The sequence below is a fragment of the Zootoca vivipara genome, chromosome 4, assembly GCF_963506605.1.
Source record: "Zootoca vivipara chromosome 4, rZooViv1.1, whole genome shotgun sequence".
Taxonomy (NCBI): Eukaryota; Metazoa; Chordata; class Lepidosauria; order Squamata; family Lacertidae; genus Zootoca; species Zootoca vivipara.
In genome coordinates this window covers 24,652,336-24,679,124 of record NC_083279.1, presented here as the reverse complement: position 1 = coordinate 24,679,124, position 26,789 = coordinate 24,652,336, and the positions used below count along the sequence as shown (strand labels likewise).

At 42.0% G+C, this 26,789-nt stretch overlaps 1 protein-coding gene across 15 annotated transcripts in view; it reads right to left on the bottom strand.

The window, feature by feature from the left end:
* Positions 1–26,789, bottom strand: part of MCF2L (MCF.2 cell line derived transforming sequence like) — a 136,878-nt gene that overhangs the window by 21,149 nt on the left and 88,940 nt on the right. For 10 of the 15 annotated variants that reach the window (XM_060273375.1, XM_060273382.1, XM_060273377.1 and 7 more), the window contains 23 exons: positions 26,439–26,588; positions 24,430–24,554; positions 23,814–23,928; positions 22,271–22,390; positions 21,969–22,160; positions 20,845–21,036; positions 19,936–20,095; positions 19,763–19,839; positions 16,972–17,048; positions 16,290–16,356; positions 13,975–14,090; positions 12,979–13,048; positions 10,598–10,690; positions 10,398–10,490; positions 9,917–10,042; positions 7,171–7,392; positions 6,932–7,024; positions 6,472–6,550; positions 5,968–6,037; positions 5,106–5,221; positions 2,854–2,913; positions 2,450–2,524; positions 137–255 (listed from right to left, as the gene is read on the bottom strand). In XM_060273375.1, coding sequence (XP_060129358.1) covers positions 137–255; positions 2,450–2,524; positions 2,854–2,913; positions 5,106–5,221; positions 5,968–6,037; positions 6,472–6,550; positions 6,932–7,024; positions 7,171–7,392; positions 9,917–10,042; positions 10,398–10,490; positions 10,598–10,690; positions 12,979–13,048; positions 13,975–14,090; positions 16,290–16,356; positions 16,972–17,048; positions 19,763–19,839; positions 19,936–20,095; positions 20,845–21,036; positions 21,969–22,160; positions 22,271–22,390; positions 23,814–23,928; positions 24,430–24,554; positions 26,439–26,588 — 2,607 coding nt within the window. The remainder of the gene's footprint in view (positions 1–136; positions 256–2,449; positions 2,525–2,853; positions 2,914–5,105; positions 5,222–5,967; positions 6,038–6,471; positions 6,551–6,931; positions 7,025–7,170; positions 7,393–9,916; positions 10,043–10,397; positions 10,491–10,597; positions 10,691–12,978; positions 13,049–13,974; positions 14,091–16,289; positions 16,357–16,971; positions 17,049–19,762; positions 19,840–19,935; positions 20,096–20,844; positions 21,037–21,968; positions 22,161–22,270; positions 22,391–23,813; positions 23,929–24,429; positions 24,555–26,438; positions 26,589–26,789) is intronic. The other 5 variants (XM_060273381.1, XM_060273388.1, XM_060273378.1 and 2 more) reach the window with 2 other exon arrangements.

The following is a 26,789-nucleotide window of genomic DNA, read 5'->3' as shown; positions in this document are numbered from 1 at the left end:
GATTGACAACCTATTTCCAAAGACACCATCTCCAAGGGGTCTATGGGAGATAAGTCACTGCAAATATTATATATATATATTATATTCAAATATTATATCTTCCTCCCTCCTATAAACATGAAAATATATTAGTTACCAGCTTCTTCTCTACTTTTACTTCTTCTTCTGCATCTGAGGAATTAAGCGGATCCTCCGCACTGGACCAGCCATCATTTTCTTCAGAAGCATCAAGTGACTGAGATGTTTTAGACCATCCTTAATAAACAAACAAGAAACTGTTATTGAAGCTTCTCAAGCAAGTACTGAACTGTTTTGATACAATAGCCATGAAGGGGTGTGTGTGTGTGTGTGTGTGTGTGTGTGTGTGTGTGTGTGTGTATATATATATATATATATATATATATATATATATATATATATATATATATATATATATGTATACACACACACACACACACACACACACACAGTATTATTTATTTATTTGACATTTAGTTGTGACTTCTATATTAAATGTGGGATACACTTTGAACAGTTACAGCAAAACACTAGATACCCTTTGAACCAATTCAATTGTACTAAGTGATATGCCGTCTTGGAGCATCTCATCTTCTAAATAAACAATCCCAAATAAAACTCGCACAACAGATTTCCATATCTACTTATTGAAAAACAACCCACTTCAACACAACTACAAAAGGATACCATATGAGTTCCCTGCACTCTCTCTCTCTGTCACATTACCTTAGTGTGAGCAAGAAATGAAACCTACAGCGCTGCTCTGCAGGTTAAAACAAGTCTGATTGTCAATGCCTTCTATTAATTACAACTAGGCAAATTAAATGAGCAGTAGTTGGCAAGACTCTTCGTAGTGGATCAGAATCTGCTCTTCCCAAAGAAGGTCATTGGGACGTTTGTTCCTCCAACCCAGGCATCCCCAAACTGCAGCCCTCCAGATGTTTTGGCCTACAACTCCCATGATCCCTAGCTAACAGGACCAGTGGTTGGGGAAGATGGGAATTGTAGTCCAAAACATCTGGAGGGCCAAAGTTTGGGGATGCCTGCTCCAACCCCATGCTGCCAATAAATACTGTATAGCTATTTATATAGCCATTTATTTTCACCCGTATGAATGCGGATGGCTGCCATTCACTTCTGTGGAAAATGTGGGAAGCTACACTTGGGGGCCCTGTTATGATGGAGGCAAAACCTGCCCTTCTCATGTCATGAGACGCTAGATGACCCAGCTTCCACAAGGAACACAGGTGGAGCACAACTCCTTGAGAAGTGGTTGTGACTGTCCATGCTAATCATAACAAGGGGCTTCCTGCAGATATAGAGTTCCAAAACTGGAACCCCTGATGCCATTGCCTGGTTCAAAAAGCAGCTTGGGGTGGAGTGGGGAGTATTAACCCTTTGTTATGATTCTGCAAAGCAAGTTACCCTTATCTCATCCCCTAAGCTGTTATTAATCACAGAGGTAAAGATGGGCACAATATTTGGGGAGGGAGGATCCCTGGCCCCAGTCTAAATCATGCTGCTTTTTTGGACAATGCAGGAAACTCTGATTCAATCCCACTCAGTCCTCAGTGGAATTAACCCCACACAATGGAATGGGGAGGGACTACCAGGACGGATGCTGTCCTGAGCTTTTTGGAGGAAGGATGGCATACCAGTAAGATTCCAGGCAGATTGAAAACCAATTTAAAAAGAAGGAACAATTCCCAATTATAGCTATAAATGAGTAAAATGGAACACCCCCCCCTCCCCAAAATGAGGCTTTCGGTTTTTGGGCAATTCTGCAAGATTTGTGCCTCTTGTCATCTGTGACACTACAAGATGTTAGAGGAAAGCCAAAGCAAGCCCTTAAAAGCAGCCACGAGTCACAGCACACATCACACCATGCACAAAGTCCATGTGGCCCCAGAAGAGATACGTTACCTTGCCTGCGCTGGGCTGCTAGTAAAAGATAAGTAGTGCTGACCCACTTGGCCCTGTTCCAAGTTAACACAGAACTTGCATCTGTGAAAGAACTGAATAATAAATATTCCTAGTGCATTACGCTGTTGCCATGGTACCACCTTCCACCCTGAGCTTGAAATTGGAAACTAGGTTCCACTCAATCATAATTAAAATGAAATAGCCTTGCACTATTTATCAAAGACAGGTCTAGCGTTTCTCTCTCCCCCCTTTTAACTAATGTTTGCTATCTTTTTATCAGGTTATATGTTGCAACAACCTATCCGCTGCCAGCTCTACTCCCAGGTTCTCATCTCTCAGCTTTTTACACAATGTGGTTTCCTGGCACATTTGTCCCTGAACTTAAGTGAAGGTACAGAAAATTGCATTGCTTTGTTGGCTACCAGGTGTGGCAATTTCAGTCAAAGCGAAGTGCATGCTACTGTTGGGATTCTGCGATTTCAAGTTTGGAAAGTCGGCTCCACTCTACCTCTCAAACCCAAAGGAGTTGGATCACTCTTTACTTCATGTCGTTTAGTGTTTTTGTCTGGGCTGGTAGGAGAAGCTGCAGTAGGGCAAACAGGCAAAAAAGACAGAGAGACAAGAAACAGATATTGAAGAATTCGAGAGAGAGAAAAATAGGTGGGTTGCATGCAAAGTACCTTTGAGTTTAGACTGGAAAACAAAAATAGAATCTCATACTTTTAACTGGTATTCATAAAGGCAAGAAAAAAACATTTTTAAAATCTAGGAATAATCAAAAGGTGCATATTTGTGGTTATATGTACAAATACTAAAAAGCTGGTAGCAAAGTTATAATTAATTTGCAATTTTCTTTATTTTCTGTATTCATATATCATTTTATTCCAATGAAACTAAATCTTGGATCAATACCTGGTCGTGAAAGAAGGATCATTGGCAAAGTCTGGCTTTTAGCGGTAGGAGACGCTGTTTCTGTCAAGGCAAGCATGGAATATTAGTGCTTACCTATATGAACTTTAAGTAGCTGGCTGCACTCATTGGCAGCTTCTCCAGAAAGAACTCAAAGGTAAAGGGGTTGTTAAAGAGAAGGAGAGAGAGAAAGGAGAGACTTTTTTCCATCAGGGCGATTGGTGCATAATGTTGGTCACTCCTTTCAATCTCGTAATAGCTCCATGGTTATAGTGTGAATGACATCTCAACATGTCTTCCTGGACACTTTAGATAAGTTATTCACTAACAGCATGGAACCACTGTGCGAGTGTGCACATGGCTCCCACAACCAAAGCACTGGCCACATGCAATGAGTGTAATTTAAAGCAGACCAGAGCAGGGCAGGTCTTTAAAACACTTTCATGTAAAATGGTACAAAGGAAAATGCTATCAGAGATAACAGCTTTGAGAGCAAGACTAAGCCCACCTTCTGTGGTGGAAAAACACACAACCTCTTTTCCTTAGGGACCTGAGAAATTTCAAAAGGGTCTCTTTAAAAAAAAAAGCTCCTCTTGATAAAAAGCTTTCTTGAAGGAAGCAAGTGCATTCTTTCTCCAGTAACAAACTGAGTTAATGATGATGATGATGATTTTATTTTATTATTTATACCCTGCCCATCTGGCTGGGTTTCCCAGGTAAGTTTTTAGAGATGACAGAACACAGCAGCTCACCTTGGAACATGAGAAAAGAGTGGAAGGAGTTGTCCACTGGGAACACATCATGACAGTGATCCCAAAACTGCATTAATTGCCTCCAAATATCTGGCAAAAATTAAGCCAATTCCAACTTATAAGAGCTTGAACCTTACTTTCCTAGACATTGCGTTTATCTCCAAGTACAATCTCAGTCCTTAATAACCATGAAGAACTTGATTGATTAATACTGCCCCCACCCCACCACAAATGAAGTTTGAACATTCATTGTTCACAGAAAAGCATTCTGGTTTGGTGTGCAACACATCTTACAATTTTTGTGGAACTCCCTCCCAGCTCCAGGGAGGGAGAAAAAGAGAATAAGGACCAAGGTCTTCCTATCTGAACAGAAAGGCAACAGCTTGAAAGTTTGGGTTATTTATGGCTGGGAGCTCTAATGAAAATATGCTAAAGCAACTTTATAATCTTGTCAACAAAAATCATTTCAATCCTTCTATTTAGCCTCATATTTTACATTAGCTTCACGGCTCAAGGCCAGACAGCTGTCCTTTTGAATTTTTCAGGTCCTTAATCGGGGCTTTGAAAAACCAAGAGTTAAGGCTTTGAAGTTACAATAACCATTTTGGAAATACACAAATCCTAATGGTTTGAATCTTAAGTACTGTGGGCAAAGTTTCCAAGTCCTTTAATTCCTGGGCATTCAATGCCAACTCCCTGCAAAAACCTGATCTAGAGGGTCTAAGGACTCTTCGGAATGGTGCATATAGGCCTCTTCCTTGGATTCTAGCCAATATTTGTACACGTACACACAGTGGCAACTACAGTGTGTACTGAACAAAAATAAACCAGCTAGCTTTGTAAAATTTACCTTTCTGGCTTTGGGGATTAGTAATACTGTACATTACAGTGTGTGTGTGTGTGTGTGTGTGTGTGTGTGAGAGAGAGAGAGAGAGAGAGAGAGAGAGAGAGAGAGAGAACTGAGAAATCTGAGATAGTATCTTAGTATCTTCAATAAAATGAAGACAGAGGGGAAAAGAACAGAGGAGTCAAAGGTAAACCAGAAGGTTGTGCCAGAAAAGTAAGGCATTTAGGAAGAATTAATTATTGAAATGGGAACAAAGTAACAGAATCACCCACATGTTTACTACACTTTTAGAATCATTTCTTTTTTTAAAGAGCTTGAATCATAATATAGTAATGAAAAATCACCCTATGGAGACAAACAGGTTCCTGCAAATAAATCAGTGTGGTTCTTCTATGGGATTTAAGACAGGCATGCTAATGAACAGATATTAAACAGAAGCAACTAGCCAATATTTGTTGTATACCTACCTGAAAAAAGATTATTATTATTATTATTATTATTATTTGCACACCTGTTGGTTTTATCTATGACAAGAGTTGACATGGCAAAATATGATCACATGATCAAAATATGGTCACAACTCCTTTTATGCCACAACTTATTCCACTTTACAGTAATTGATGCACATTAATAACCAAAGGGTATTTCAAATTTACCTTTGCCTTTTTCAGGATACTTTGATGCTACTGAGGTCACACATCCATCAGGACTTACAACACCAGCATTTTTCTCCTCCTGTTTTCTGGTGTTCCTTGCCTCATTTCTTGAAGGACTGTTCATGGAAGAAATATAAGGGCCAAATCACTTGTTCCCATTACAAGATAACCACAACAATCTCAGAGCAAGTAAAACAAAACTTTTCTTTTCCTTTCTTTTTTTAAAGCAAGAGACAACCTTACAAATTAGACATACTTTCCCACTTAATGGGTACGGGGAGAGATGTTCTACACTAAACACTATGGCAGGCACCCCCAAACTGCGGCCCTCCAGATGTTTTGGCCTACAACTCCCCCCTAGCTAACAGGACCAGTGGTTGGGGAAGACAGGGATTGTAGTCCAAAACATCTGGAGGGCCGAAGTTTGGGGATGCCTGCACTATGGTATTGGGTTTGCTTAGCTCGTTCCATATCTACAATAAATATTTCAGAACAAAAATGAAGGGACAAATCTGTACCTGACACAGTTATTTTTAAGCTGAGACTTGCAGGGAATTTTTCAGGTTGCCTGCCAGTGAGGTACCAGTAAGTAAAGGTGCAGGTAACCTGAAAGTTTCTAAAAATGCATATGTACAAAAGTTGGGATCATCATCATTCTCTACTGTATGTAAAAGCACCCATACAGGAGGTGCTATAAGTAGATTAAGAAGGCATTTAAACTCTCACACTGCAATATTTAGCAAGTAAGTTTAAAGCAAATAAATGCTTTTGGAGACAGGCAAAGCAGAAAACATTGAAATTGGAAGAGTATCTGATGAATCAATGTTTTATAAAGTTATTTGTGGAGCAGATAGCAGCTTACCTGGTATTATTAGACGATGCAGGTAAAGGGAGACTGTTTGTATGTTCTAGAACTCTATGCTGGCTAGCTTCTGTAGGGAAGAGAGAGAGAGAGAGAGAGAGAGCGAGAGAGAGAGAGAGAGCGACTGCCTATCAAAGCACCTCAGGCAAGCTGCATACCTTTGGTTCAGATTTTGGAAGTTCTGTGCAAACTTTGGAGCTCTCACCAAATACTGAAGGGGAACCAAATTATATGGCTTCCATTACACGACAACAAACTGAGCATGAACAGAACTCTTTGACAGTAACTGTGGGACTTTGGTTCCGAGCTGCAAGCAAATTAGCAGCAACCCCAACATCAGGACAGGGTGGGAAGTTTTGCATCCATCCCCGATTGCAGCATCTTTAATCTCCCCCCACAAAATACAATGGAAGCTGCTTGTGTCTGTTAGGGAAACTAAATGCAGCCATCATACTGATAGCCACATTGCTATTGACAGATATTAGGGAGAAAGAAAAGACTTACGCCTGCATGCCTGTAACTGACTGGTCAATACTTTCCTAATTTCATTTACCCAGGTGGCTTTGACTTCCAGGGTTGGAGCCTGCATCAAAAAGGAAAAGGTAAAATTTCAGCCAACTATTTGCCACAAATTAATCCATTTCGAAACGAGACAGGCAGGACCAATGTTTTCGGGCCTCGAAGAAAACATCTACACCAGGGGTTGGCAACCTAAGGCTCATGGGCCACAAGCAGCCCACTGGGGTCATTTAACTGGCCCAGGAGCTGCCCCCGAACTGAGCCGCCCGCTCGGCAAGTCACCGTGCACTGCACTAAACCAGCACAGCATGGGGACTCACTTCTGTGGCACCGGAAATCGCATCTGTGCATGCACAGACGCCGGAAATCGCCCCTGATCTACACCTCCATAAAACTGGCTTTAAAAGGCAGCACAATGCTTAAAATGGGGGGGGGGGTTGTTTACCTGTATTATATACACTTCTTCCCTTGCATTATACCAGATTTCAAATTTTTTAGCGTCACCTTTAACGTTCTCTGTTATTCCAACAGCAGTCATCTGAAAACAAAAGGAATGTTGAATTGACATCTGGCATGACACCCTTGCTAGTTGTATATATATCTTGCTGCAGCCAAAATGTTATTACTTTTGCTCTACTATTTATTAAAATGTTTATTTTTTTTAAAAAAAACAACACATCTTACATTTAAGGAATTCTTAAAGCTATAAGAGGGTGCTTTCTCATATCCTTCTCCATTTTCTTCTCTCTTTTTACAGAACAGTATTGCCTTCTCATGAAGGAAGAGGTGCCTCTGCATTGGCTTGAAACGTGCCAGGTCCTTGACTTTCGAGTGCCCCTTTTTGTGATCAGTCCACACACTGAAAGATCCCTGCATCAGAAGCTTGCCAAGTTCATTCAGGTTTCCCTTAAAACAAAAAAGACAAAAAGCAGACTTTTTACACTTTGTTAATAATATTTAGAAAGGAAAACCAGCAATGGAGCTGCACCATGGGTAGAATTAAATGTTTTGCTAAGGAGAATGTGCCTTCATTTCTATTTGCCAGATAGAACAATCTCCCCTCCCTTTCTCCCAACATGCTGTTCTCAGGGTTCTTCTGACCCTCCTGGGTAGATTTGGGGAAGGCGTGGGGGATGCACATGGGTGGGGAAGAGAAGTGGAGAAAGTCCTGTTGCACTAGGGGGACTCGGTGAACTAATACCGGTGTACTGGAATAAGTAAAGATCATCAGTGTCAAAGCAATGATTCTTCAACATCAACTTCGTTGGACTGGTCATGTTGTGGGGATGCCTGGTTATCGTCTTCCAAAGCAACTACTCTATTCCGAACTTAAAAATGGAAAGCGTAATGCTGGCGGTCAACAAAAGAGGTTTAAAGACGGTCTCAAGGCAAATCTTTTAAAATGTAGTATCGTTGTCGTTTAGTCGTGTCCGACTCTTCATGACCCCACGGACCATAGCATGCCAGGCACTCCTGTCTTCCACTGCCTCCCGCAGTTTGGTCAAACTCATGTTCGTAGCTTCAAGAACACTGTCCAACCATCTCATCCTCTGTCGTCCCCTTCTCCTTGTGCCCTCAATCTTTCCCAACATCAGGGTCTTTTCCAAGGATTCTTCTCTTCTCATGAGGTGGCCAAAGTATTGGAGCCTCAGCTTCACGATCTGTCCTTCCAGGGAGCACTCAGGGTTGATTTCCTTCAGAATGGATAGGTTTGATCTTCTTGCAGTCCATGGGACTCTCAAGAGTCTCCTCCAGCACCATAATTCAAAAGCATCAATTCTTCGGCGATCAGCCTTCTTTATGGTCCAGCTCTCACTTCCATACATCACCACTGGGAAAACCATAGCTTTAACTATACGGACCTTTGTCGGCAAGGTGATGTCTCTGCTTTTTAAGATGCTGTCTAGGTTTGTCATTGCTTTTCTCCCAAGAAGCAGGTGTCTTTTAATTTCGTGACTGCTGTCACCATCTGCAGTGATCAAGGAGCCCAAGAAAGTAAAATCTCTCACTGCCTCCATTTCTTCCCCTTCTATTTGCCAGGAGGTGATGGGACCAGTAGCCATGATCTTGGTTTTTTTTTATGTTGAGCTTCAGACCATATTTTGTGCTCTCCTCTTTCACCCTCATTAAAAAGTTCTTTAATTCCTCCTCACTTTCTGCCATCAAGGTTGTGTCATCTGCATATCTGAGTATAAACACCGACAACTGGGAAACACTTGCCTGAGAGCGGTCCACTTGGAGAACAGCCTTTACCAAAGGTGTCATGGGCTTTGAGACACTCGAACTCAGGGCGCAAGGGAGAAACGTGCTAAGAGGAAGGCATGCTTGGCAAACCCACACCGTGATCAACTCCCACCCGGAAACCAATGTCCCCACTGTGGAAGGACGTGTGGATCCAGAATTGGCTTCCACAGTCACTTACGGACTCATTGTTAAAACCGTGTTTATGGAAGACAATCTTACTCAGCTATGAGTGATCGCCAAAGAAGATGTTATGTTGGCTTGTGCAAGTGGAACAATTTAGTTGAAGCTGGTCCTAAGCCTGCATTATTCTCCTGGAACTGGGTGGGTTGGTTCTATAGTCTTGCCTCTTAAGTCCAGTGAACAGTCCCTTCCTGAGGAAATAGAGAACATCCAATGTCTGGACTTGCTACATAAGGCTGCTGGGTCTCATGAACTAACCAAAACTGTTTCAGAGTTTTAGTCTCCCCTTCTCTCAGGGCTTTGGATGGCAAAAGTTAAATGTTAAAAGTCAGGAACCAGAATTAAAGTGTGGGATGGTAGAGAGAAGAAAAACCTATTTTATATACGGCAAGCCCTCTCACCAACACCACCCTGCAGATTTCTATTCCATTCTAAAATTCAATCGATGCGTATATCTCTTTTTGTGGGGGAGCGACACACCAAACACAGGCTAAGTGACATGCCACCAGAAATAATGTAAGAAGGGGGAAAGTTTTCCCTTAAGTGCCAACTAACAGAATATATCGCAGCTCAATGTGTTTTGAAACAAGTTCCTTCTTCAGCAGCAATCTCACAACTTCTGAACTCTGTAGAACTTCTGAACTCTGTAGAACAGCAGAAGCAGCTTCGACAAACATTGCAGCTCATCTAGAACCGTTAGTAAAAGTGCAAGACAGGGCAAAAATACATGCTCAAGCTGCTGCAACTATTCTAAAAAAGAAAAAGAAGAAAAGGAAACTTTTAAATTTCTTTCTAAAGAAGGAAGCTGTAGTCCAAAATGTAATGAGGTGGAACAAATCTTGTAGGATGGCATTTTTGATAACTGGCTTCTTCTTTCTGCATTCTTTCAGTAGTTTTGACCATCATTTCAGATAAATGGCGATGGGGAAAACTGTTGCAGAAAATATTGGCACTACTGCTTGCATTATGTATCACTAAAAAGTGAATTTTTAATGCTACTACTTACATCATAGCCAGTGATTGCAATCTGGTGCATGGAATCATTAACTGCTTTAAGAATTCCCAATATTGATGTCAGTGCCTCCTGAAGATCTTCCGCCCCTTCACAATTTTTACTGTATTTCAGCATTTCCTGTGAAAGAAGTAAATATAGCACCTTATGAATCTCAAGAGCAACAACATTATCTAGATACAACAGGGGAGCTACTACTATATGCCATAAAATAAATGGTGACTGCAATATAAAATATAAGGTTACAATCTGAGAAGAGACAGTGAAGCTGGGAGACCAGCTTGTCAGCTCATAATGATTCACTTCATTGCAATCTTGCTGAAGGTAACCGTAAATGAAGACTGTAAAGGATGCTACAAATTGCAAACACTGTCAAAGCTATAAACTATGGAATTACTAATAGTGGGCATTACTCTAAATCAGAGTCACTTAGGAATTAACTAAGGGCATGGCTAAAATAATATTATACTCCTACCTTTAGCAAAAGCTGATATTTGGTTATTCTTTGAACAGGTTTCAGCAAATAGGAATCCAAACTCAGCTTGTGGTCAAGTTTTCTCTGACACTCCTATAAATATAAATGAATAAAGAACTGGGAAAAAAAATCCTCCCATGAGATGCAATGAGAAAGATAGTAATCAACTAATTGTGTGTTTTCAGTAAAATAAAGAATACCTGAAAGAATACAGAGTCTGAGAACTGCCTCCATAGACTTTCAGATCGAGGTTTATTCTGACAGTATTTTTCATAAATCTGAAAGTCTTCCATCTGAATGAGAGAAAATAATTATTACAAAAGTTTTAAGTTTTCATGCAATTATGAAGTAAACTGTCACACTTACAATGGGCATTCGACTAAGTCTTACTCAGAGGAGACCCACTAAAATGAAAGAAAATGGCTAAGTTAAGTCAACTGCTTTTAATGGGTCTACTCGAGGAAAGCTTGAGTAACAACCATTCTTATTAATGGACTGTTGAAATATGTATGGCTGTTCCGATTGGCCAAAACTGAGTTGACATTAGATCACGCAAATAACTCCATCCCACCCTGCCGCCATTAATTCATGTCTCTGCTCCTGTGGGAACTAAAAAAAACAAACAACCTGTATTATTTATTTAACTTCTATACCCCACCCTTCCTCCCCAAGGAGCCTCAGCTGGTAAGCACATTAGTGTTAAAACAATACAATGAAAAATAAAATAACACATTTAAAATGTCTTTTTTTTTAGGGGGGGGAAACATACTCTCATAACCATTTAAACATTGCCAGGAAAATTTTTAGCCATCCAGTGTCTCGGTAAACAGGAATGTTTTAAAATCCACCCTGAAAGTTTATAAAGAGGGGGCAGATACACCTCACCAGAGGAGACATTCCACAAACAGGGAATCTCCACTGAGAAGGCCCTGCCTTATAAGAATGACAACCAGGCAGCACTCGGCAGTGGCACTTCCAATAGGGCTTTCTTGCTGATTGTGGGGCCCAAGATGGCTGAGACTAGGGAAGGCGCTCTTTCAGGTACTTGGGTCCCAAGCTGTTTAGGGCTATGTTTGCCAGCACTAGCACTTTGAACTGGACTGGTATTACACAACATGACCCACAACAGCGAAACCCAACTGGGTAAATCTGACATTACTGTAATTTCCTAGAACGGGCATAGGCAAACCCGGCCCTCCAGATGTTTTGGGAGTACAACTCTCCTCATCCCTAGCTAACAGGACTAGTGGTCTGGGCTGATGGGAATTGTAGTCCCGAAACACCTGGAGGGCCGAGTTTGCCTATGCCTGTCCTAGAAGCTAACAGAACTCAGAATTCTGATCTTCCTCTCTAATATGCATTTGTTTCAGCACGAAGGCCTAGACCCGTGGTTCCCAACATGGGGCAGATGCACCACAGAGGGGCAATTTGATTTTTAAAGGGGGGGATTTGAGAATGAGTTAGAGAGCAAGTTAATGGCCTTTTAGGCTTCCTCCACGCGAATAGGAGTTCACTTTTTGAATAATAAGAATTATATGTTACGGGGGGTGGGGGATCAGGATTTTAGAGATGCTTAGGATGGGCATGGCCCAAAAAAGGTTGGGAACCACTGGTAGACATTTGCAATGCAGACATTGTTGGGGATGAACGATGAAGCTAGCAAAACAACTATTCTCTCGATCAGGGGGTGGGCATACTTCAGGCTTGTTGAATCTATTTAGTTTTTCACGAGAACTCCCAAGGGCCACCAACCAGAGACAGATGTGAAATAGTGGCTCGGCATAACTGGGAGCCGAAAACTTTTGTGGATCTACTGCAAGTCATTCAGCAATTTCCCACTAGATCCTGATCCCACCCCTGCAATAGACCAGTGTTTCCTAACCTTGTGCCTCCAGATGTTTTGGGACTACAACTCCCATCATCCCTAGCTAGCAAGACCAGTGGTCAGGAATGATGGGAATTGTAGTCCGAAAACAGCTGGAGGCACAAGGTTGGGAAACACTGCAATAGACCACTTGAAACACATATGATTTTTGTCACATTCATTGTAAAACTTTCATTGCTAACCATATGTACCAGGTTTATTCTTGATTGAATTAGGCACTTGCAACTATGGACCCAGGTGGCACTGTGGGTTAAACCACAGAGTCTAGGGCTTGCTGATCAAAAGGTCGGCGGTTCGAATCCCTGCAACGGGGTGAGCTCCCGTTGCTCGGTCCCAGCTCCTGCCCACCTAGCAGTTCGAAAGCACATCAAAGTGCAAGTAGATAAATAGGGACCGCTCCGGCGGGAAGGTAAACGGCGTTTCCATGCGCTGCTCTGGTTCGCCAGGAGCAGCTTTGTCATGCTAGCCACATGACCCGGAAGCTGTCTGCGGACAAACGCCGGCTCCCTCGGCCTATAGAGCGAGATGAGCGCCGCAACCCCAGAGTCGGACACGACTGGACCTGATGGTCAGGGGGCCCTTTACCTTCTTAACTATGGCATAATTTCTCCTAATATTGCTGGTGCCAGAATGAAAACTATTCTGCCAATGAAAGGCCAAACACAAAACTGTAACCCTCACTTTCGTACTACTTACCCTTGCAAGGAAACACCTTCCTACCAGTTCTGGATATTCTATGTAATTTTCTAGTTCTCTTAAGAATATTCTGCAAAGAAAACAAATTTAATTTATTTGAAAAAATATGGAGAAACAATCCATAAATATCTACAGCATATGCTGTAATATTAGTATATTTAATACATTATTTAATATTATTTAATAATATATTAATATATACTGTCTGAAATCTCAGAAGCAGGGAGCTATAGTATTCCTTATATGAAACTAGAAGACCCCTCAGGAATCTATAGTTACATTTGCATAGCATACTAAACCATAGTTTAGTACAACATGAATGAGCTTCAGCAAAAGGAATGGGACCTGAAGGAGCGTCTCCACCTCCATCATTCTGCCTGGACACTGAGGTCCAGCACCGAGGGCCTTCTGGCGGTTCCCTCGTTGCGAGAAGCCAAGTTGCAGGGAACTAGGCAGAGGGCCTTCTCGGTGGTGGCGCCTGCCCTGTGGAACGCCCTCCCAACAGATGTCAAAGAGGAAAACAACTACCAGACTTTTAGAAGACATCTGAAGGCAGCCCTGTTCAGGGAGGCTTTTAATGTTTAATAGATTACTGTGTTTTATTTTTCTGTTGGAAGCCGCCCAGAGTGGCTGGGGAAACCCAGCCATATGGGCGGGGTTTAAATAAATAAATTATTATTATTATTATTATTATTATTATTATTATTATTATTATTATTATTATTATTACCACGGTAAGTACTTACACAAGAGAGAGTGGGTGCAAACCCTGTAGTAATTTCCATGGGGTTTTGACAAAGAAACAATGTGCAAAAAGGTTGAAGCAATGGATTTGTAGACTACTGCTTTAAAAAGGAGCTTAACTACTGTGAGTCTGCAAAACCAAATAATTTGGGGGTTTCGATAAAAAATCACAAATAATATATTCTAATGTGTTTGTTTTTATTTTTTTGTTAATATGATTAGAACTTGTGTGCACGGGCCACAAATCTTAACCTGTTGTGAAAGTGATAGATTTCTTCCATGTTTCCGAACAAGACATCTTTCTTATTTTGCAGCCCTGGTAAAATGAGATGTGCCATTAAGGGGCTGTCCATTTCTGCAGCATAGCCCTGTAATACAAAAGGCAAGCAGATTAATTGCTTGCAGTTAGTTCCAACATCTCTCTCTCTCTCTTTCTTCAGCAAGTCTAGTCTGCTCAAAGCTGATAAACACACAGCAATATTTCAACATCATTGTGAGGGGGGGAGGGGGGAGAGACTATTCAATGTCCAGTACAACAGCTCTCCTTTTTAATTCAAGCCCAGTTCTGCCCCCCCCCAACAAAACAAAACAAAAACAAACAAAAATAACACACCACACATCTGCCGTCTTATAAACAGTTTTGGAGAATATTCTTGTTAAAAAGGAAGTTTACAAAAATCAGAATGTATTTTTGAATTGCATGTAAATTCAAGACTATTTATAAAAATCCATCCAACTGATAATTCCAGTGTTTTGGATCTGAGCTCACCACAATGACTATGGATCCCCATATCGTGACCTTTCCAGCCAATTGTTCTTCTTCCTTCCTGACCTAAGTTCCTGTTTATGACATCTGCTGTAGGCAACAAAGCCAGATCTATTCTTTAGCACTTCCAACACAGCAGGAAAGACGCACAAACTTGTTTTAATTTGCACTTTTAAGTACTCATGTGCTCTTCGTTTGGTACAGCTAGGCAAGATTTTCATTTTGCCTAGTGTCAGAGGGTCATCGTGGCTCCTCTAGAGTAACTCCGCTTGAGTCCAGTTTGTCTTTCAAGATGTTTATTGTGCTAATTATTTACAGTGCAGAGACAGCTTAAAAACATGACCTCTCATCCCGAATCAGAATCCGGCAATGGCATATGTCTGTTCCTACGCCAGCAAAGTAGTCAGGGCACCCCAAAATGCCGCCCCCTTGACCTGCGTTGTGGTGCTCTCCTCATTTCTGGCCGGAAGGAGCGATGCCCTTTCAGTTCCCTCCCTCAGCAGTCGGTTCCCTGGCTCTGCAAGCGTCTGCCTGCCTCCCTCCGCCTCCACTTTCCCATTGTCCTTCACTCTGATTTCTCTCCCTCTCAGAGTCTCCCCCTCCCGCTCTGGCTGCTTCAGAACCACTGGTGCTCTCTGTACTTGATGAGGTGGATGTTAGGATGATGGGGGCTGGCTCCCTGCTCCCTGTAGGGAGTCCATCCCCCTTACACCTAGGTTCATATAAAGAACCTGGCTTAGAAAGTGAAGCAAGGTAGAACTGCAATAGAATGCATTATGTCACTAGGCACACTGATGAAAACAATATTTTAATTCTCCCTTCCATAACACAACATTAGGAAGTACATGGAGGAGGGCCATTCTGCCTCCACATCCTTCATCACCAGGAACTTGGGAGATGTAAAATATGATGGCCCTATATGGGAAGTATTTCCAAATATTATGGCAGGAAGGAGGAACAGGTCTGCACTGGGAAGCTGTCTTCAGTTGTAAAAAAAAAGGGTGTGTGTGTAAAGGTGAAGTAAAGCATGAGAGCCAAACAAATTTTTAACAAGCACCACCCAGGGGTGATCCAAACAGAGGTGCAGATTGCCTCTCTTTAAGGGGCTGTAGAAGTCACTCAAATATGACCATGTCAAGTCATCTTGAGATTCCTCCTCTTGTAGTGTTGGTGCTGACCTTTAAAGCCCTAAACGGCCTCGGTCCAGTATACCTGAAGGAGCGTCTCCTACCCCATCGTTCTGCCCGGACATTGAGATCCAGCGCTGAGGGCCTTCTGGCGGTTCCCTTGCTACGAAAAGCCAAGTTACAGGGAACCAGGCAGAGGGCCTTCTCGGTAGTGGCACCCACCATGTGGAATGCCCTCCCACCAGAGGTCAAAGAGAATAACAATTACCAGACCTTTAGAAGGCATCTTAAGGCAGCCCTGTTTAGGGAAGCTTTTAATGTTTGATGGATTTCTGTATTTTAATATTTTGTTGGAAGCCGCCCAGAGTGGCTGGGGGAACCCGGCCAGATGGGCGGGGTAGAAATAATAAATTATTATTATTATTATTGTAAGTGCTTTGGGAAGAGAGTGGAGGAAGGTCCCAATTCCACAACAAAAGGGAGTTCTTTCTAGGGGAGCATGGAAAACCTTTCACTGCAAAAACCCCACAACCTCCCCCCGCCCATTAACTCAATCCTAATACCATTTGGTACTCATACATACAGTTTTAGAATGTGCACTGCACAGCAAGTTTGCTCAAGGGTTGTAGTTAAATGTAGCACTGCAATGCTACATTGTAAATACCGGTACCTACCTCAAGAACGCACAGAAGTTCTTCCACATACGCTCGTTCCGTTTCAAGAAGTTCATTCATTACATGTCTATGAACACAGGGAACAGATTAGTCAAGCGGTGGCTGCTCGAATCAGTCTTCATGTGTTTCTTAGATTACTGACAATAGAGATCATGAGTACCGTCGCTGATACATACTACCGGTAGCAACTACATAGGAGCTGCGTGGAGTTTCCTAAAAATGAAAGAACTGTAATGGCAGCTTAGTACCACCGAAACCAAATAACGTCCTACCTAAACGTTGCTGCCGCGTTATACAGGGGTGCGTTCAGGGAATTTGCTTAGATCATGGGTAGGCAAACTAAGGCCCGGGGTCTGGATCCAGCCCAATTGCCTTCTGAATCCGGCCCACGGATGGTCCGGGAATCAGTGTTTTTTTACATGAGTAGAATGTGTGCTTTTATTTAAAATGCATCTCTGGGTTATTTGTGAGGCATAGGAATTCATTCATTATTATTTGTTTTTCAAAATATAATCCGGCCCTCCCGCAAGGTCTGAGGACTAGCCCCCTGCTGAAAAAGTTTGCTGAACCCTGGCTTAGGTCAACCAAATCTCAGGTTAGATGCATAAAATATGTAGACACTGGAGAACCATCTAACATGCTAATTGTACGATATTGCTCTGGTATGTAAAGTTGTACTTACTTCCTTAACACGGCTAGATTTTCTTCATCATCCATCACAGATCCACCTCTGTTTTGATTGATTTCACTGATTTCACTCTGAAAATATTTTTATTTCAAAGTCAACAACACCATAGAGAATGCAACAAATCTACATTTAGAGTCAAACCAAAAGTAACACTGCAACCAGTCAGATGGGTGGGGTATAATATTTTTTTATTTAAAAAAATTACTATTATTAATATTATTATTAACCTGATGCTCTTGTCTCCTCTCAAAAGTACCTCCGGGAAGGAGATTTGCAACAGAGTAGGTAGGGTGTGTATATGTTTGTATTTAACTCTCTCCATCTTATGCCTACCTGCCAATCTTACTCTAAATGCCACTCCTCAGATGCTTTCTCTCACGTGGCGTTCCAAACTTGCAAAGGCAAGCATGGTCTTGAAATTCCATTGGGAGTTGAAAACACAATAACACAACAGCAGGGGTGTTTAATGTTTCAGGGGAGAAGTGGTGAGGAGGAGTGGTACTCCCGGTCCTGCTTCTCTACTGCAAATCACTTTTCCAGAGGACACTTTCGAACAAAAGAGCAGCCAGCAATGGCTACAGGTACACTGGCAATCACTCTGTTTTATTAAGTATGTGAATGGGAAGACCCATATTTAAAGAGATAGATCTTCTGCCACCACATCTAGTTTGGTACTGAGAAACACAGGCAGAGGTGGAGGCTCAAGCAGGTATACAAAAGTTGCAAAACTTGGTCAAATGTTTTGATGTTCTCGCTTTGTATTACTTCACATGGAACACACATAAAATGTATAGCAAGGCCTGGGTGAATCAAGTAAGATGGGGTTTGATTTCTGCTGGGAAAATTGTGGGCTTGTGGAATCTTTTGCACAAGCAGTAGGACCGAGGATGCACTGAAATTAAATGCTTTTCCTGCTTTCCGTTTGAGAATAGATTATTTAAAATAGAAAAAAAATCTTTATACAGTCATACCTTGGTTTTCGAACAGCTTAGTTCTCGAACATTTTGGCTCCTGAACACCACAAGCCAGAAAGTGAGTATTCTGGTTTGCGAACTATTTTGGGGTGCCAAACGTATGGCGGGGCTTCCAATTGGCTGCAGGAGCTTCCTGCAGCCAATCAGAAGCCGCACTTTGGTTTCTGAACGTTTTGGAAGTCGAACAGACTTCCGGAATGGATTCCGTTTAATTTCCAAGGTACCTCTGTATCTGTTTACTGATCCTCTGAAAAACTGTATTAAAATGTGTTTAATAAAACGATCTACACTGTTTCAGGCCCTGATCTGACCCTGACTATTCATCCTCCAACCAAGACTCAGACCTTAGAGAGCCTGGAATCCTCTAACCCCCACTACCGATGCTGAAGACCCCAGCATTTAGGGAGATACTTCACAAGGCTGGCTCCCTGGAAAGATCCTCAGCGCAGACCCTTGAATAATCTGTGGCAAAAGAGCTGCCTCCCAGACTCAGACAGCATAGACACCAGAAAGTCCTAGCTATGGTAGCCACCTAAAAGCCCAAGAGAACAGAGCAACTTTCAAGGAAGGTGCTCTTGGGAAGCAAAAAGCACAATTAAATCCTTGTAGCTTGGCTTGAGTGGGATTTGCCAAGACCAGACTATGTAAGCCAGTGATGGACAACCTTTTGAGCTTGGTGTGTCAAAATTCGCCAAAAAACTGAGCATAACTCGGGTGGTGTGTCACTTCGAGAAAAAACCCATAATTTCATGATATTTAGAGTTTAAATAACAAAAATGTATAATTGTAATATATAACTGTATTTAATAAACCAAAACCTAATTATTTAACCAAACCAAACCAAACCAAACCAAACCAAAAACCCCTTATTTATCACAAAGTGCCCAGAGTTGTTGAGCTGTTTGGGGGGGAGATGCTAACCAAAGTTTTGGAGGTTTTTTGGGGGGTGCAAAAGTTGGTTTGCTTTTTTGGGGGGATGCCCTAAAGCTGCTGCGCTTTTTGGGGGGGGGGTGAAGAGCACAGAAAGAAATGTCGAATAATACCTTCGCTGGAACTAACACGCAGCACCAACATAGTCTGCCAAAGTGCCAAAAAACTAGCACAGAATGGGTTAAAAAACCAACCTCTGGCTACCAGCAACAGTGGAGACAAGCTGTAGCGGAGACAAGCTGTAGGAGGAGCGGGAGAACAAATGGGGGACGACAACAACAACAACAGCGCGAATGGGGCAATGGGGCATGTGCCAGCAGTGAGGGCTCTGCGTGTCACATCTGACACGTGTGTCATAGGTTCGCCATCACTGATGTAAGCCTTCGGTTTAGTTTGGTAGTTCTTGGAACAATACAGGACTTTCGTCTCCCAGACTGTTGCAACTTGACTTAACTTCTCTGCCCGTGACTGACTCTTGGGACCTGCACTCAGCTGCTGTGCCCTTTGGATTACACTCAATTCTGGACTGCTTTCTTGCATTGTAAACAATGGGGCCACATGCTTGTAGCAGGTGGAGCCAGAGACAAAAGGGAGTAGAGCAATGGATGCAAATGCTAGTTCTGTGTGTTAGATTACTTTCTACACGCACCCCCTCTACATCTTCCATCCAGCGTGATCAGAGTTCAAAGACACCTTCCACCCAAAGACATACAAAGTGGGTGCAGGGCAGGGCTGATGAGAGAGATGTCTTGGGGAGAGGGTCCAGATAGAGGTCTGGAGGGCTGTATTTGACCCCCAGGCCTGAGGATTCCCCATCCCTGATATATCTATACATGCTTAAAAACACACATGGGCAGCTACACAAACAAACAAACCCCTACCTTGATTCTTCTCAGGTTCATTCTTCGAACCATGAGACTGTCAGGGCTGGACGAATCTTCAGAGTCTCTTTGAAGGCCTGGTATGCAAAACAAATCCAACCATTGAAAGCCAGTCAAGTCATAAGCTCGGTTATTTTTGGATTCAACAGGTTCCGAGCAAGCCAGCTGCTTACCTGGAGGAGGACAAGGTGATTTCGGAGAGGTCTCTGGTCTAGGGGCCACGGGCTGAACTGGACGCATCTGCTTAGCTGCCAGTTTCTTAAGGCTGACCCGCCTCTTTTGAAACATTTCTTCCATGCTTTCCTGCTTCTGAAAAACTTTTTGTATGTGCTCCTGTAGAAGCCAAAATTAAACCATCGTTTTAAAACAAGCCCATGGTGTTTATTTATTTAGTTTTAAACTGAACTGCTTTTATCCTGAGTTGTCAACACACAACGCAGTTGATAGTGCACTAATTTTCAGTAATTCAATAATGATTTGGAACAATAACGTTTAAAAATGAATAACATTTTCACATATTGCACACAATTAAGATTCTTAGGACAATACTCTAAGCAACTGAATTCCAATTCTGTAGTTCAGCTGCATGCCTATACGTTGCCTAAACAAATCGTATAGCAAGATACTCATTTGTCTTGCATTTAGTCTCCTATCCTACTTACATGCAGCTGAAATTTCCCATAGCGGCAGCCCCACACGCTGCTCTGGAGTGTCCCATGAACAGCTTTTTGTGGACTGGAGGATTGGGCAGTCACCAAACAGAAAAAGCAACCAGTGACTGGTCACCCCATGTGACCAGGTTCTTCTGATCAGACAGAGTTAGCCAGTGTTTGTGAGTGGGAATCCACAATATTCTGGCTCTAATACTTATGCACGTGTTTGTAGCTATCTTAATACCCTTGCAGAAGTACTTTAATACCTCAGCTTTAATTTAGGGACAGACTTGGACTACCTGTGCCTCATGATGGGGCAAGACACGGGTTTTGGGTCCTTCAAACAATCAAGTTTGAGGAGAAAGTAAAGCTACCTTGGCATAATAACTGAATAATCCATTTATTATTAAGTTCTGGCATTAAGAGTACCATTAATTCCTCGCTAAGGATGGCTTCATATTCCCTGAACAAGTAATTCGGTTCCATGAGCTTGTTGTCTCCACCCGTCTCCAAAAACTTCTCGATCTCCTGTAAAGCGGATTCTGCTCCATCTTGGGACTGGCATTTGTCCACAGGCTGTGAAGCCAGCAGGAAAATTCCTTCATCACACCACTTCATGGACTGTAAATGTACAAAGGAGGCAGGCAGAACAGGCACATCAGTAAATATCCTTGAACTGGAAAAAGATTTGGTAATACACACACACACACACACACACACACACACACACACACACACACAGAGGCTTGCACCCCTACTCAATCTGCCTGCCAATTTCCTGATACTCACCCTACATGAACTGCCTAGAGCTTCACCTTTCCAACCCCATTTCCAAAGCCACTTCTCTTTTCTGTTTCCGCAGCCCTGCTTTGTAACTGTTTTCACCTTCACACCATGCCCATGGCTCCCCCACCTGCTTTTGCGCAACCCCTCCCTTGCACAGAAACTACCCCCGTAGTAACTTCTTGCATCTTTCTCCTCCCACACATTGCAACTACCAAGCAGCCTCTTCACCATGTGACACTTATGAAGCCAGAATCCCCTCCACTTCTTCAGACCCTTTCACATCCCTGCTTTCACTTTCAACCCAATTCCCATGCACCCAACTCTCTTTTCTTGCAACCCATTTTGCACTCCCATTTTCACCTTCACTCCCTTTCCCCCTGTAGACTCCTTCTTTACTGTTCTGAACTCTCCCTTGCACACAGATCACCCCCATTTCCATGCCTCAACCTCTCTTCTATTCTGCAGTCAGTGTAGACCAGTAATCTTCGACCTTTTCAGATCTCGGATTATACATCTGTATGGTGGCAGGACTGCTGCAACTCAGTAGTGGGTCCTGATCCACAGCAAGTGGATCAATGATCTGTTTCAGTATAATACATCTTCTTATGTTTCTGTTGCCTGTGTCACTCTAATAAATGAAGCTGTCTCACTCTTTGGTTGGATATTTTGGTCCCCATTGTTGTGAGGAGTAGTCAACAGCGACTGCCCCAGGAAGGGTCATCACATGCCTGCATTTTGATGAGCAAAATGAGTAAAGTTGGGCCTACCTTCTCCAGCCGGCTGTGCAACTCATGCGACTGGTTCAAGAAAGCCCTGATTTTATTCACTGCAGTGGCAATGGCATCACAGCGATGTTGCAGTTCATTGCACTTGGGGAGAATGGAGTCCACAGCATAATGGTTGTTTTGTATAAACTGGTCGCCTTTAGAGATTAGCATCTTGGCCTTTTCCAAAATCTCCTATGAAAGTATTTGGTTAAGACATGAAAGCATAAGTTGTAACATTATCTCTTCACAAGAGCAGCCTACTGGAAAGAAACATGGCTTACGAAGAAACGTCAAATCTTTACATGCGATTTATCTTCAGAGCTGGTGAGATCTTTCAGAATGTGCTCCACATGTGAACAGCTATTTCCCACTTCTGTGAAAAGTGATAACCTCTCAGATACACTATCAAGAGCTGCTTTGACCTGAAACGAAAGATAGCTACATGTAAATGAATAATAATAATAATAATAATAATAATAATAATAATAATTTTATTATTTATACCCCGCCCATCTGGCTGGGTTTCCCCAGCCACTGTGGGCGGCTTCCAACAGAAAAATAAAACACAATAATCTATTAAACATTAAAAGCCTCCCTGAACAGGGCTGCCTTCAGATGTCTTCTAAAAGTCTGGTAGTTGTTTTCCTCTTTGACATCTGTTGGGAGGGCGTTCCACAGGGCAGGCGCCACCACCGAGAAGGCGCCTTATATAACAAGGTCTTCATTTTTTTAGTCACACCAACAAAGCAAAGCTGCCAGTCATCTCATTCAATAATCATGGAAACTTGTATGCATTGAACTATAGAGAGTGTCTTTTGAAGATGCTGTTAACTATGGCTTTCTTGTGTCAAATATATTTAAATCACAGAATGTTGATTTGAAACTTTGAGAAGGGATTCTGTAAGTCAAAGCTGTGAAGCTGTAGGACTTAACGTCAACAATATTTAGATGGTGAATGACATACTTTATGGAAGGTCACAAATACAATTTATTATTGTACCTATAATATTCTGTAGGGACCCAGGTGGCGCTGTGGTTAAACCACTGAGCCTAGGGCTTGCTGATCAGAAGGTCAGCGGTTCGAATCCCTGGTACGGGGTGAGCTCCCGTTGCTTGGTCCCAGCTCCTGCCAACCTAGCAGTTCGAAAGCACGTCAAAATGCAAGTAGATAAATAGGAACCGCTACAGCGGGAAGGTAAACGGCGTTTCCGTGTGCTGCTCTGGTTTGCCAGAAGCGGCTTTGTCATGCTGGCCACATGACCTGGAAGCTATATGCCGGCTCCCTCGGCCAATAATGCGAGATGAGCGTGCAACCCCAGAGTCGGTCACGACTGGACCTAATGGTCAAGGGTCCCTTTACCTTTACCTTATAATATTCTGTAGATATTGAGTCATCTGTACTCTCAGTTACAACACTGGAATTGCTATGGTTAACATTTAATTTTATTCTACCCTGCCCTGAGACTGTTATAACGTATGGCAGCTTATGAACATTAATAAAACTGACACATATTTTTTGATACTACTACATAAGGCAAAATTAATTTAGTGAATGGCAGAGGAGAGAGAGCAAGACAATAGCAAAGTAATACAACACACAAAATATTACTGGGTGTTGACTTTGATTTGCTTTGAGGATAACTCAGTCAGTAGAATATGAGACTCAATCTCAGGGTCGTGGGTTCAAGCCCCATGTTGAGCAAAAGATTCCTGCATTGCAGATGATTGGATTAGATGACCGTTGTGGTCCCTTCCAACTCTGCAATTCTATGTTTCTCTGTCTGTCTGTCTGTCTGTCTGTCTGTCTGTCTGTCTCTCTCTATATATATATTTAAAAGTCATTACCTCTTTGAACTCCAGTTCAAAATGTCTAAGTTGCAAGCACTGCTCAAGCTTCTGTTGATGTTTAGACCAAAAATCATCAAAGGCTGCTTCAGTTTCATCTAGTTGAGCTAGAAGCCTAAAAGAGAAAAGGACAATAACTCCATCCAGTGCACTGTAAGTGAAATAGAACATTTACTTTTATTCTGGAAACAAATCATCATCATCATCATCATCATCATCATCATCATCATCATCATCTTTATTGCGGTCCAATGACCCATAAAATGGATTCAGAATAAAATACAGATTCATACAGACAACCCCCCCAGGGAAGGGAGACAGAAGCATTATTTGTTTAGTCATGGGTATGTTGATCTTTGATTCATATGGCTACTGAAAGAAACTTTGCCACGGCCACTGTGATATCATTGGACGTGTCATCCAGAAGATATCTGGTATAGTAGGCTTCAGACTGACCTGGCCGATTTGCCAATAGTGGTGTAATCAATAGTTCCCTAGCTTGATTATATTGTCCGCAATGCAAACAAATTAATTCTGGCTGCTTATTTGATTATATTTTAGGGGGAAACAAGCATGCAACACAACATACATGCTACAAGCACCAGGTTTACCTCACCTTTCCACAGTCGTTTGATTTTCTAGCTGATCCGGATTCATGTTGTATTCTGAGTTTTCAAAAACCGGTTTTCTAATACTTTTGAGAATATCTTTTCCTTGTATTAATGCTATCCTCAGATCCTCCTGTAGAAAAGTTAAAAGGCTATGACTTTCCCCCCCTAAGAATTCCACCGAGGCTATACCTTCAAGCTTTGCGAAAACTGAGATTGGAGACGAGTAGTCTATTGTTGTACCATCTAAGCCACTGGAACTGCATCATTAAAAGATTTATACGCTGCCTTGTTCACCTCCCACTGTCTGAGAAGGAAAAGCTATGAAGCCTGGTCACCACCACTTAAGTATCCTCACAAAACCTATCCCCAAAGGCAGGTGATACATACGAATACATACATACAGTGACTTTAGAGATTTGGGACCCCAGCTGGCTCCAAAACAAACAACCGAATCTCCTTTGGAACCAAAGCAGCATCATTAGTGTCAACAGTACAATGCTCACCCCATCCTGCTCCTACCTAGCCTAGCCCTGCCTTTCTTCTCCAAGCTAGACTCCTGAGTTTCGACTGAAATTCTGCTGTTCCCTGCAGCCCAACAGTTAGGGTTAAACACTTCAAAGTATATTTTGAAAACCATCACTGGCAAAATCCTAGCACAACCAACACTACATTTATTTGTTACAGGTAGGTAGCTGTGTTGGTCTGACAATAGTCGAAACAAATAATAATAATAATAATAATAATAATAATAATAATAATAATTCCTTCCAGTAGCACCTTAGAGACCAACTAAGTTTGTCATTGGTATGAGCTTTCGTGTGCATGCACACTTCTTCAGATATACTGAAACAGAAGTCACCAGACCCTGAGGGTGGGGAGGGGTATTACTCAGAAGGGTGGTGGGAGTGGGTGATTGGCGGATAGGAGTGGTAAACCTGTTGACGACTGCAATTGGTATTGCAGGAAAAAGCAAGGGGTGAGATGGCTAAAGATAGCTTTATCATGTATAATGAGATAAGAATCCAATGTCTTTATTCAGACCAGGACTCTCCGTGGTTTTAAGCTTGGTAATGAGTTGCAATTCAGCAACTTCTCTTTCCAGTCTGTTTCTGATTTTTTTCTGTAATAAGATAGCTACTTTGAGATCTTGTATAGAATGTCCTGGGAGACTGAGGTGTTCTCCTACTGGTTTCTCTGTCTTGTGATTCCTGATGTCAGATTTATGTCCTTTGGCGTAGGGTTTGGCCTGTTTGTCCAATATAGAGAGCTGAAGGGCACTGTTGGCATTCTGCTGGCAATCACCCATTCCCATCACCCTTCTGAGTAATACCCCTCCCCACCCTCTGACTATACATAAGGGTCTGGTGACTTCTGTTTCAGTGTATCTGAAGAAGTGTGCATGCACACGAAAGCTCATACCAATGACAAACCTAGTTGGTCTCTGAGGTGCTACTGGAAGGAATTTTGTTTATTTTTTGTTTCGACTACATTTATTTGTTGTTGTTGTTTTAAAAAGCAAAGCATCTAACAATTATTTTGTTTAACATACCACATTCAATACAATCGCTTAGATTTGCAATAAAGTTGATATTAGTGTGTCTTTATTTATACTGACTCATCAACTTTCTATTTTTCTAGCTGTGCGCCGAAAAAACTTCTCTCACCATATTTGCTTAACTACATTTGCTTAAAAGTGAAAAATCCCTGAACAAAATTCTCCTAATAAATCAATAAATAATTATCCAAACATTGATTTGGGATTCCGTGGGGGAAGGAGATGAAAGAAAGAAATGCTGTCGAAAGAAATGATAAAATACAATGAAACTACTTTAAAATCTCACATTGCTACTATTCGTTTTGCTGGTACTGGTAACTGGGGAGAGGATTGCCCAAAGCATTTTAAAGGCAGCATGAAGAAGTATGGCAAACCAAGTTAAAGCTCCATTACTTGAACTATTCAATAAAACGTCCTCATATATTGCTAACACTACATATAATAACACAGCTAGAATACCTTCATTTTGTCTTTGTTTTCAGTATGTGCTGTAAGAAGGGCACTGGTGGATTGCACATCGTTTGGTAGCTCTGTTTCTGCCAGTTCAGTCCCGAAGGATCGAAGGTTTTTAGCAGTCTGCTTAACCATTTGAGCAAAGTTCTCTATAGCCTTTGGGATTAAAGAAGGCATTACACATGAGTCACACTCAGGAGTCAAATGCCATTGAATATAAACACACACACACACACACACACCATCGAAGCATAAATAAAAAGTGACACATCAGTGGGTAATAGCCAACTAAGTCAAACTCAAGAGCAGACCACCGACATCAGTGAACCAAGTTACTTAAATTCGTTGATTTCTCTG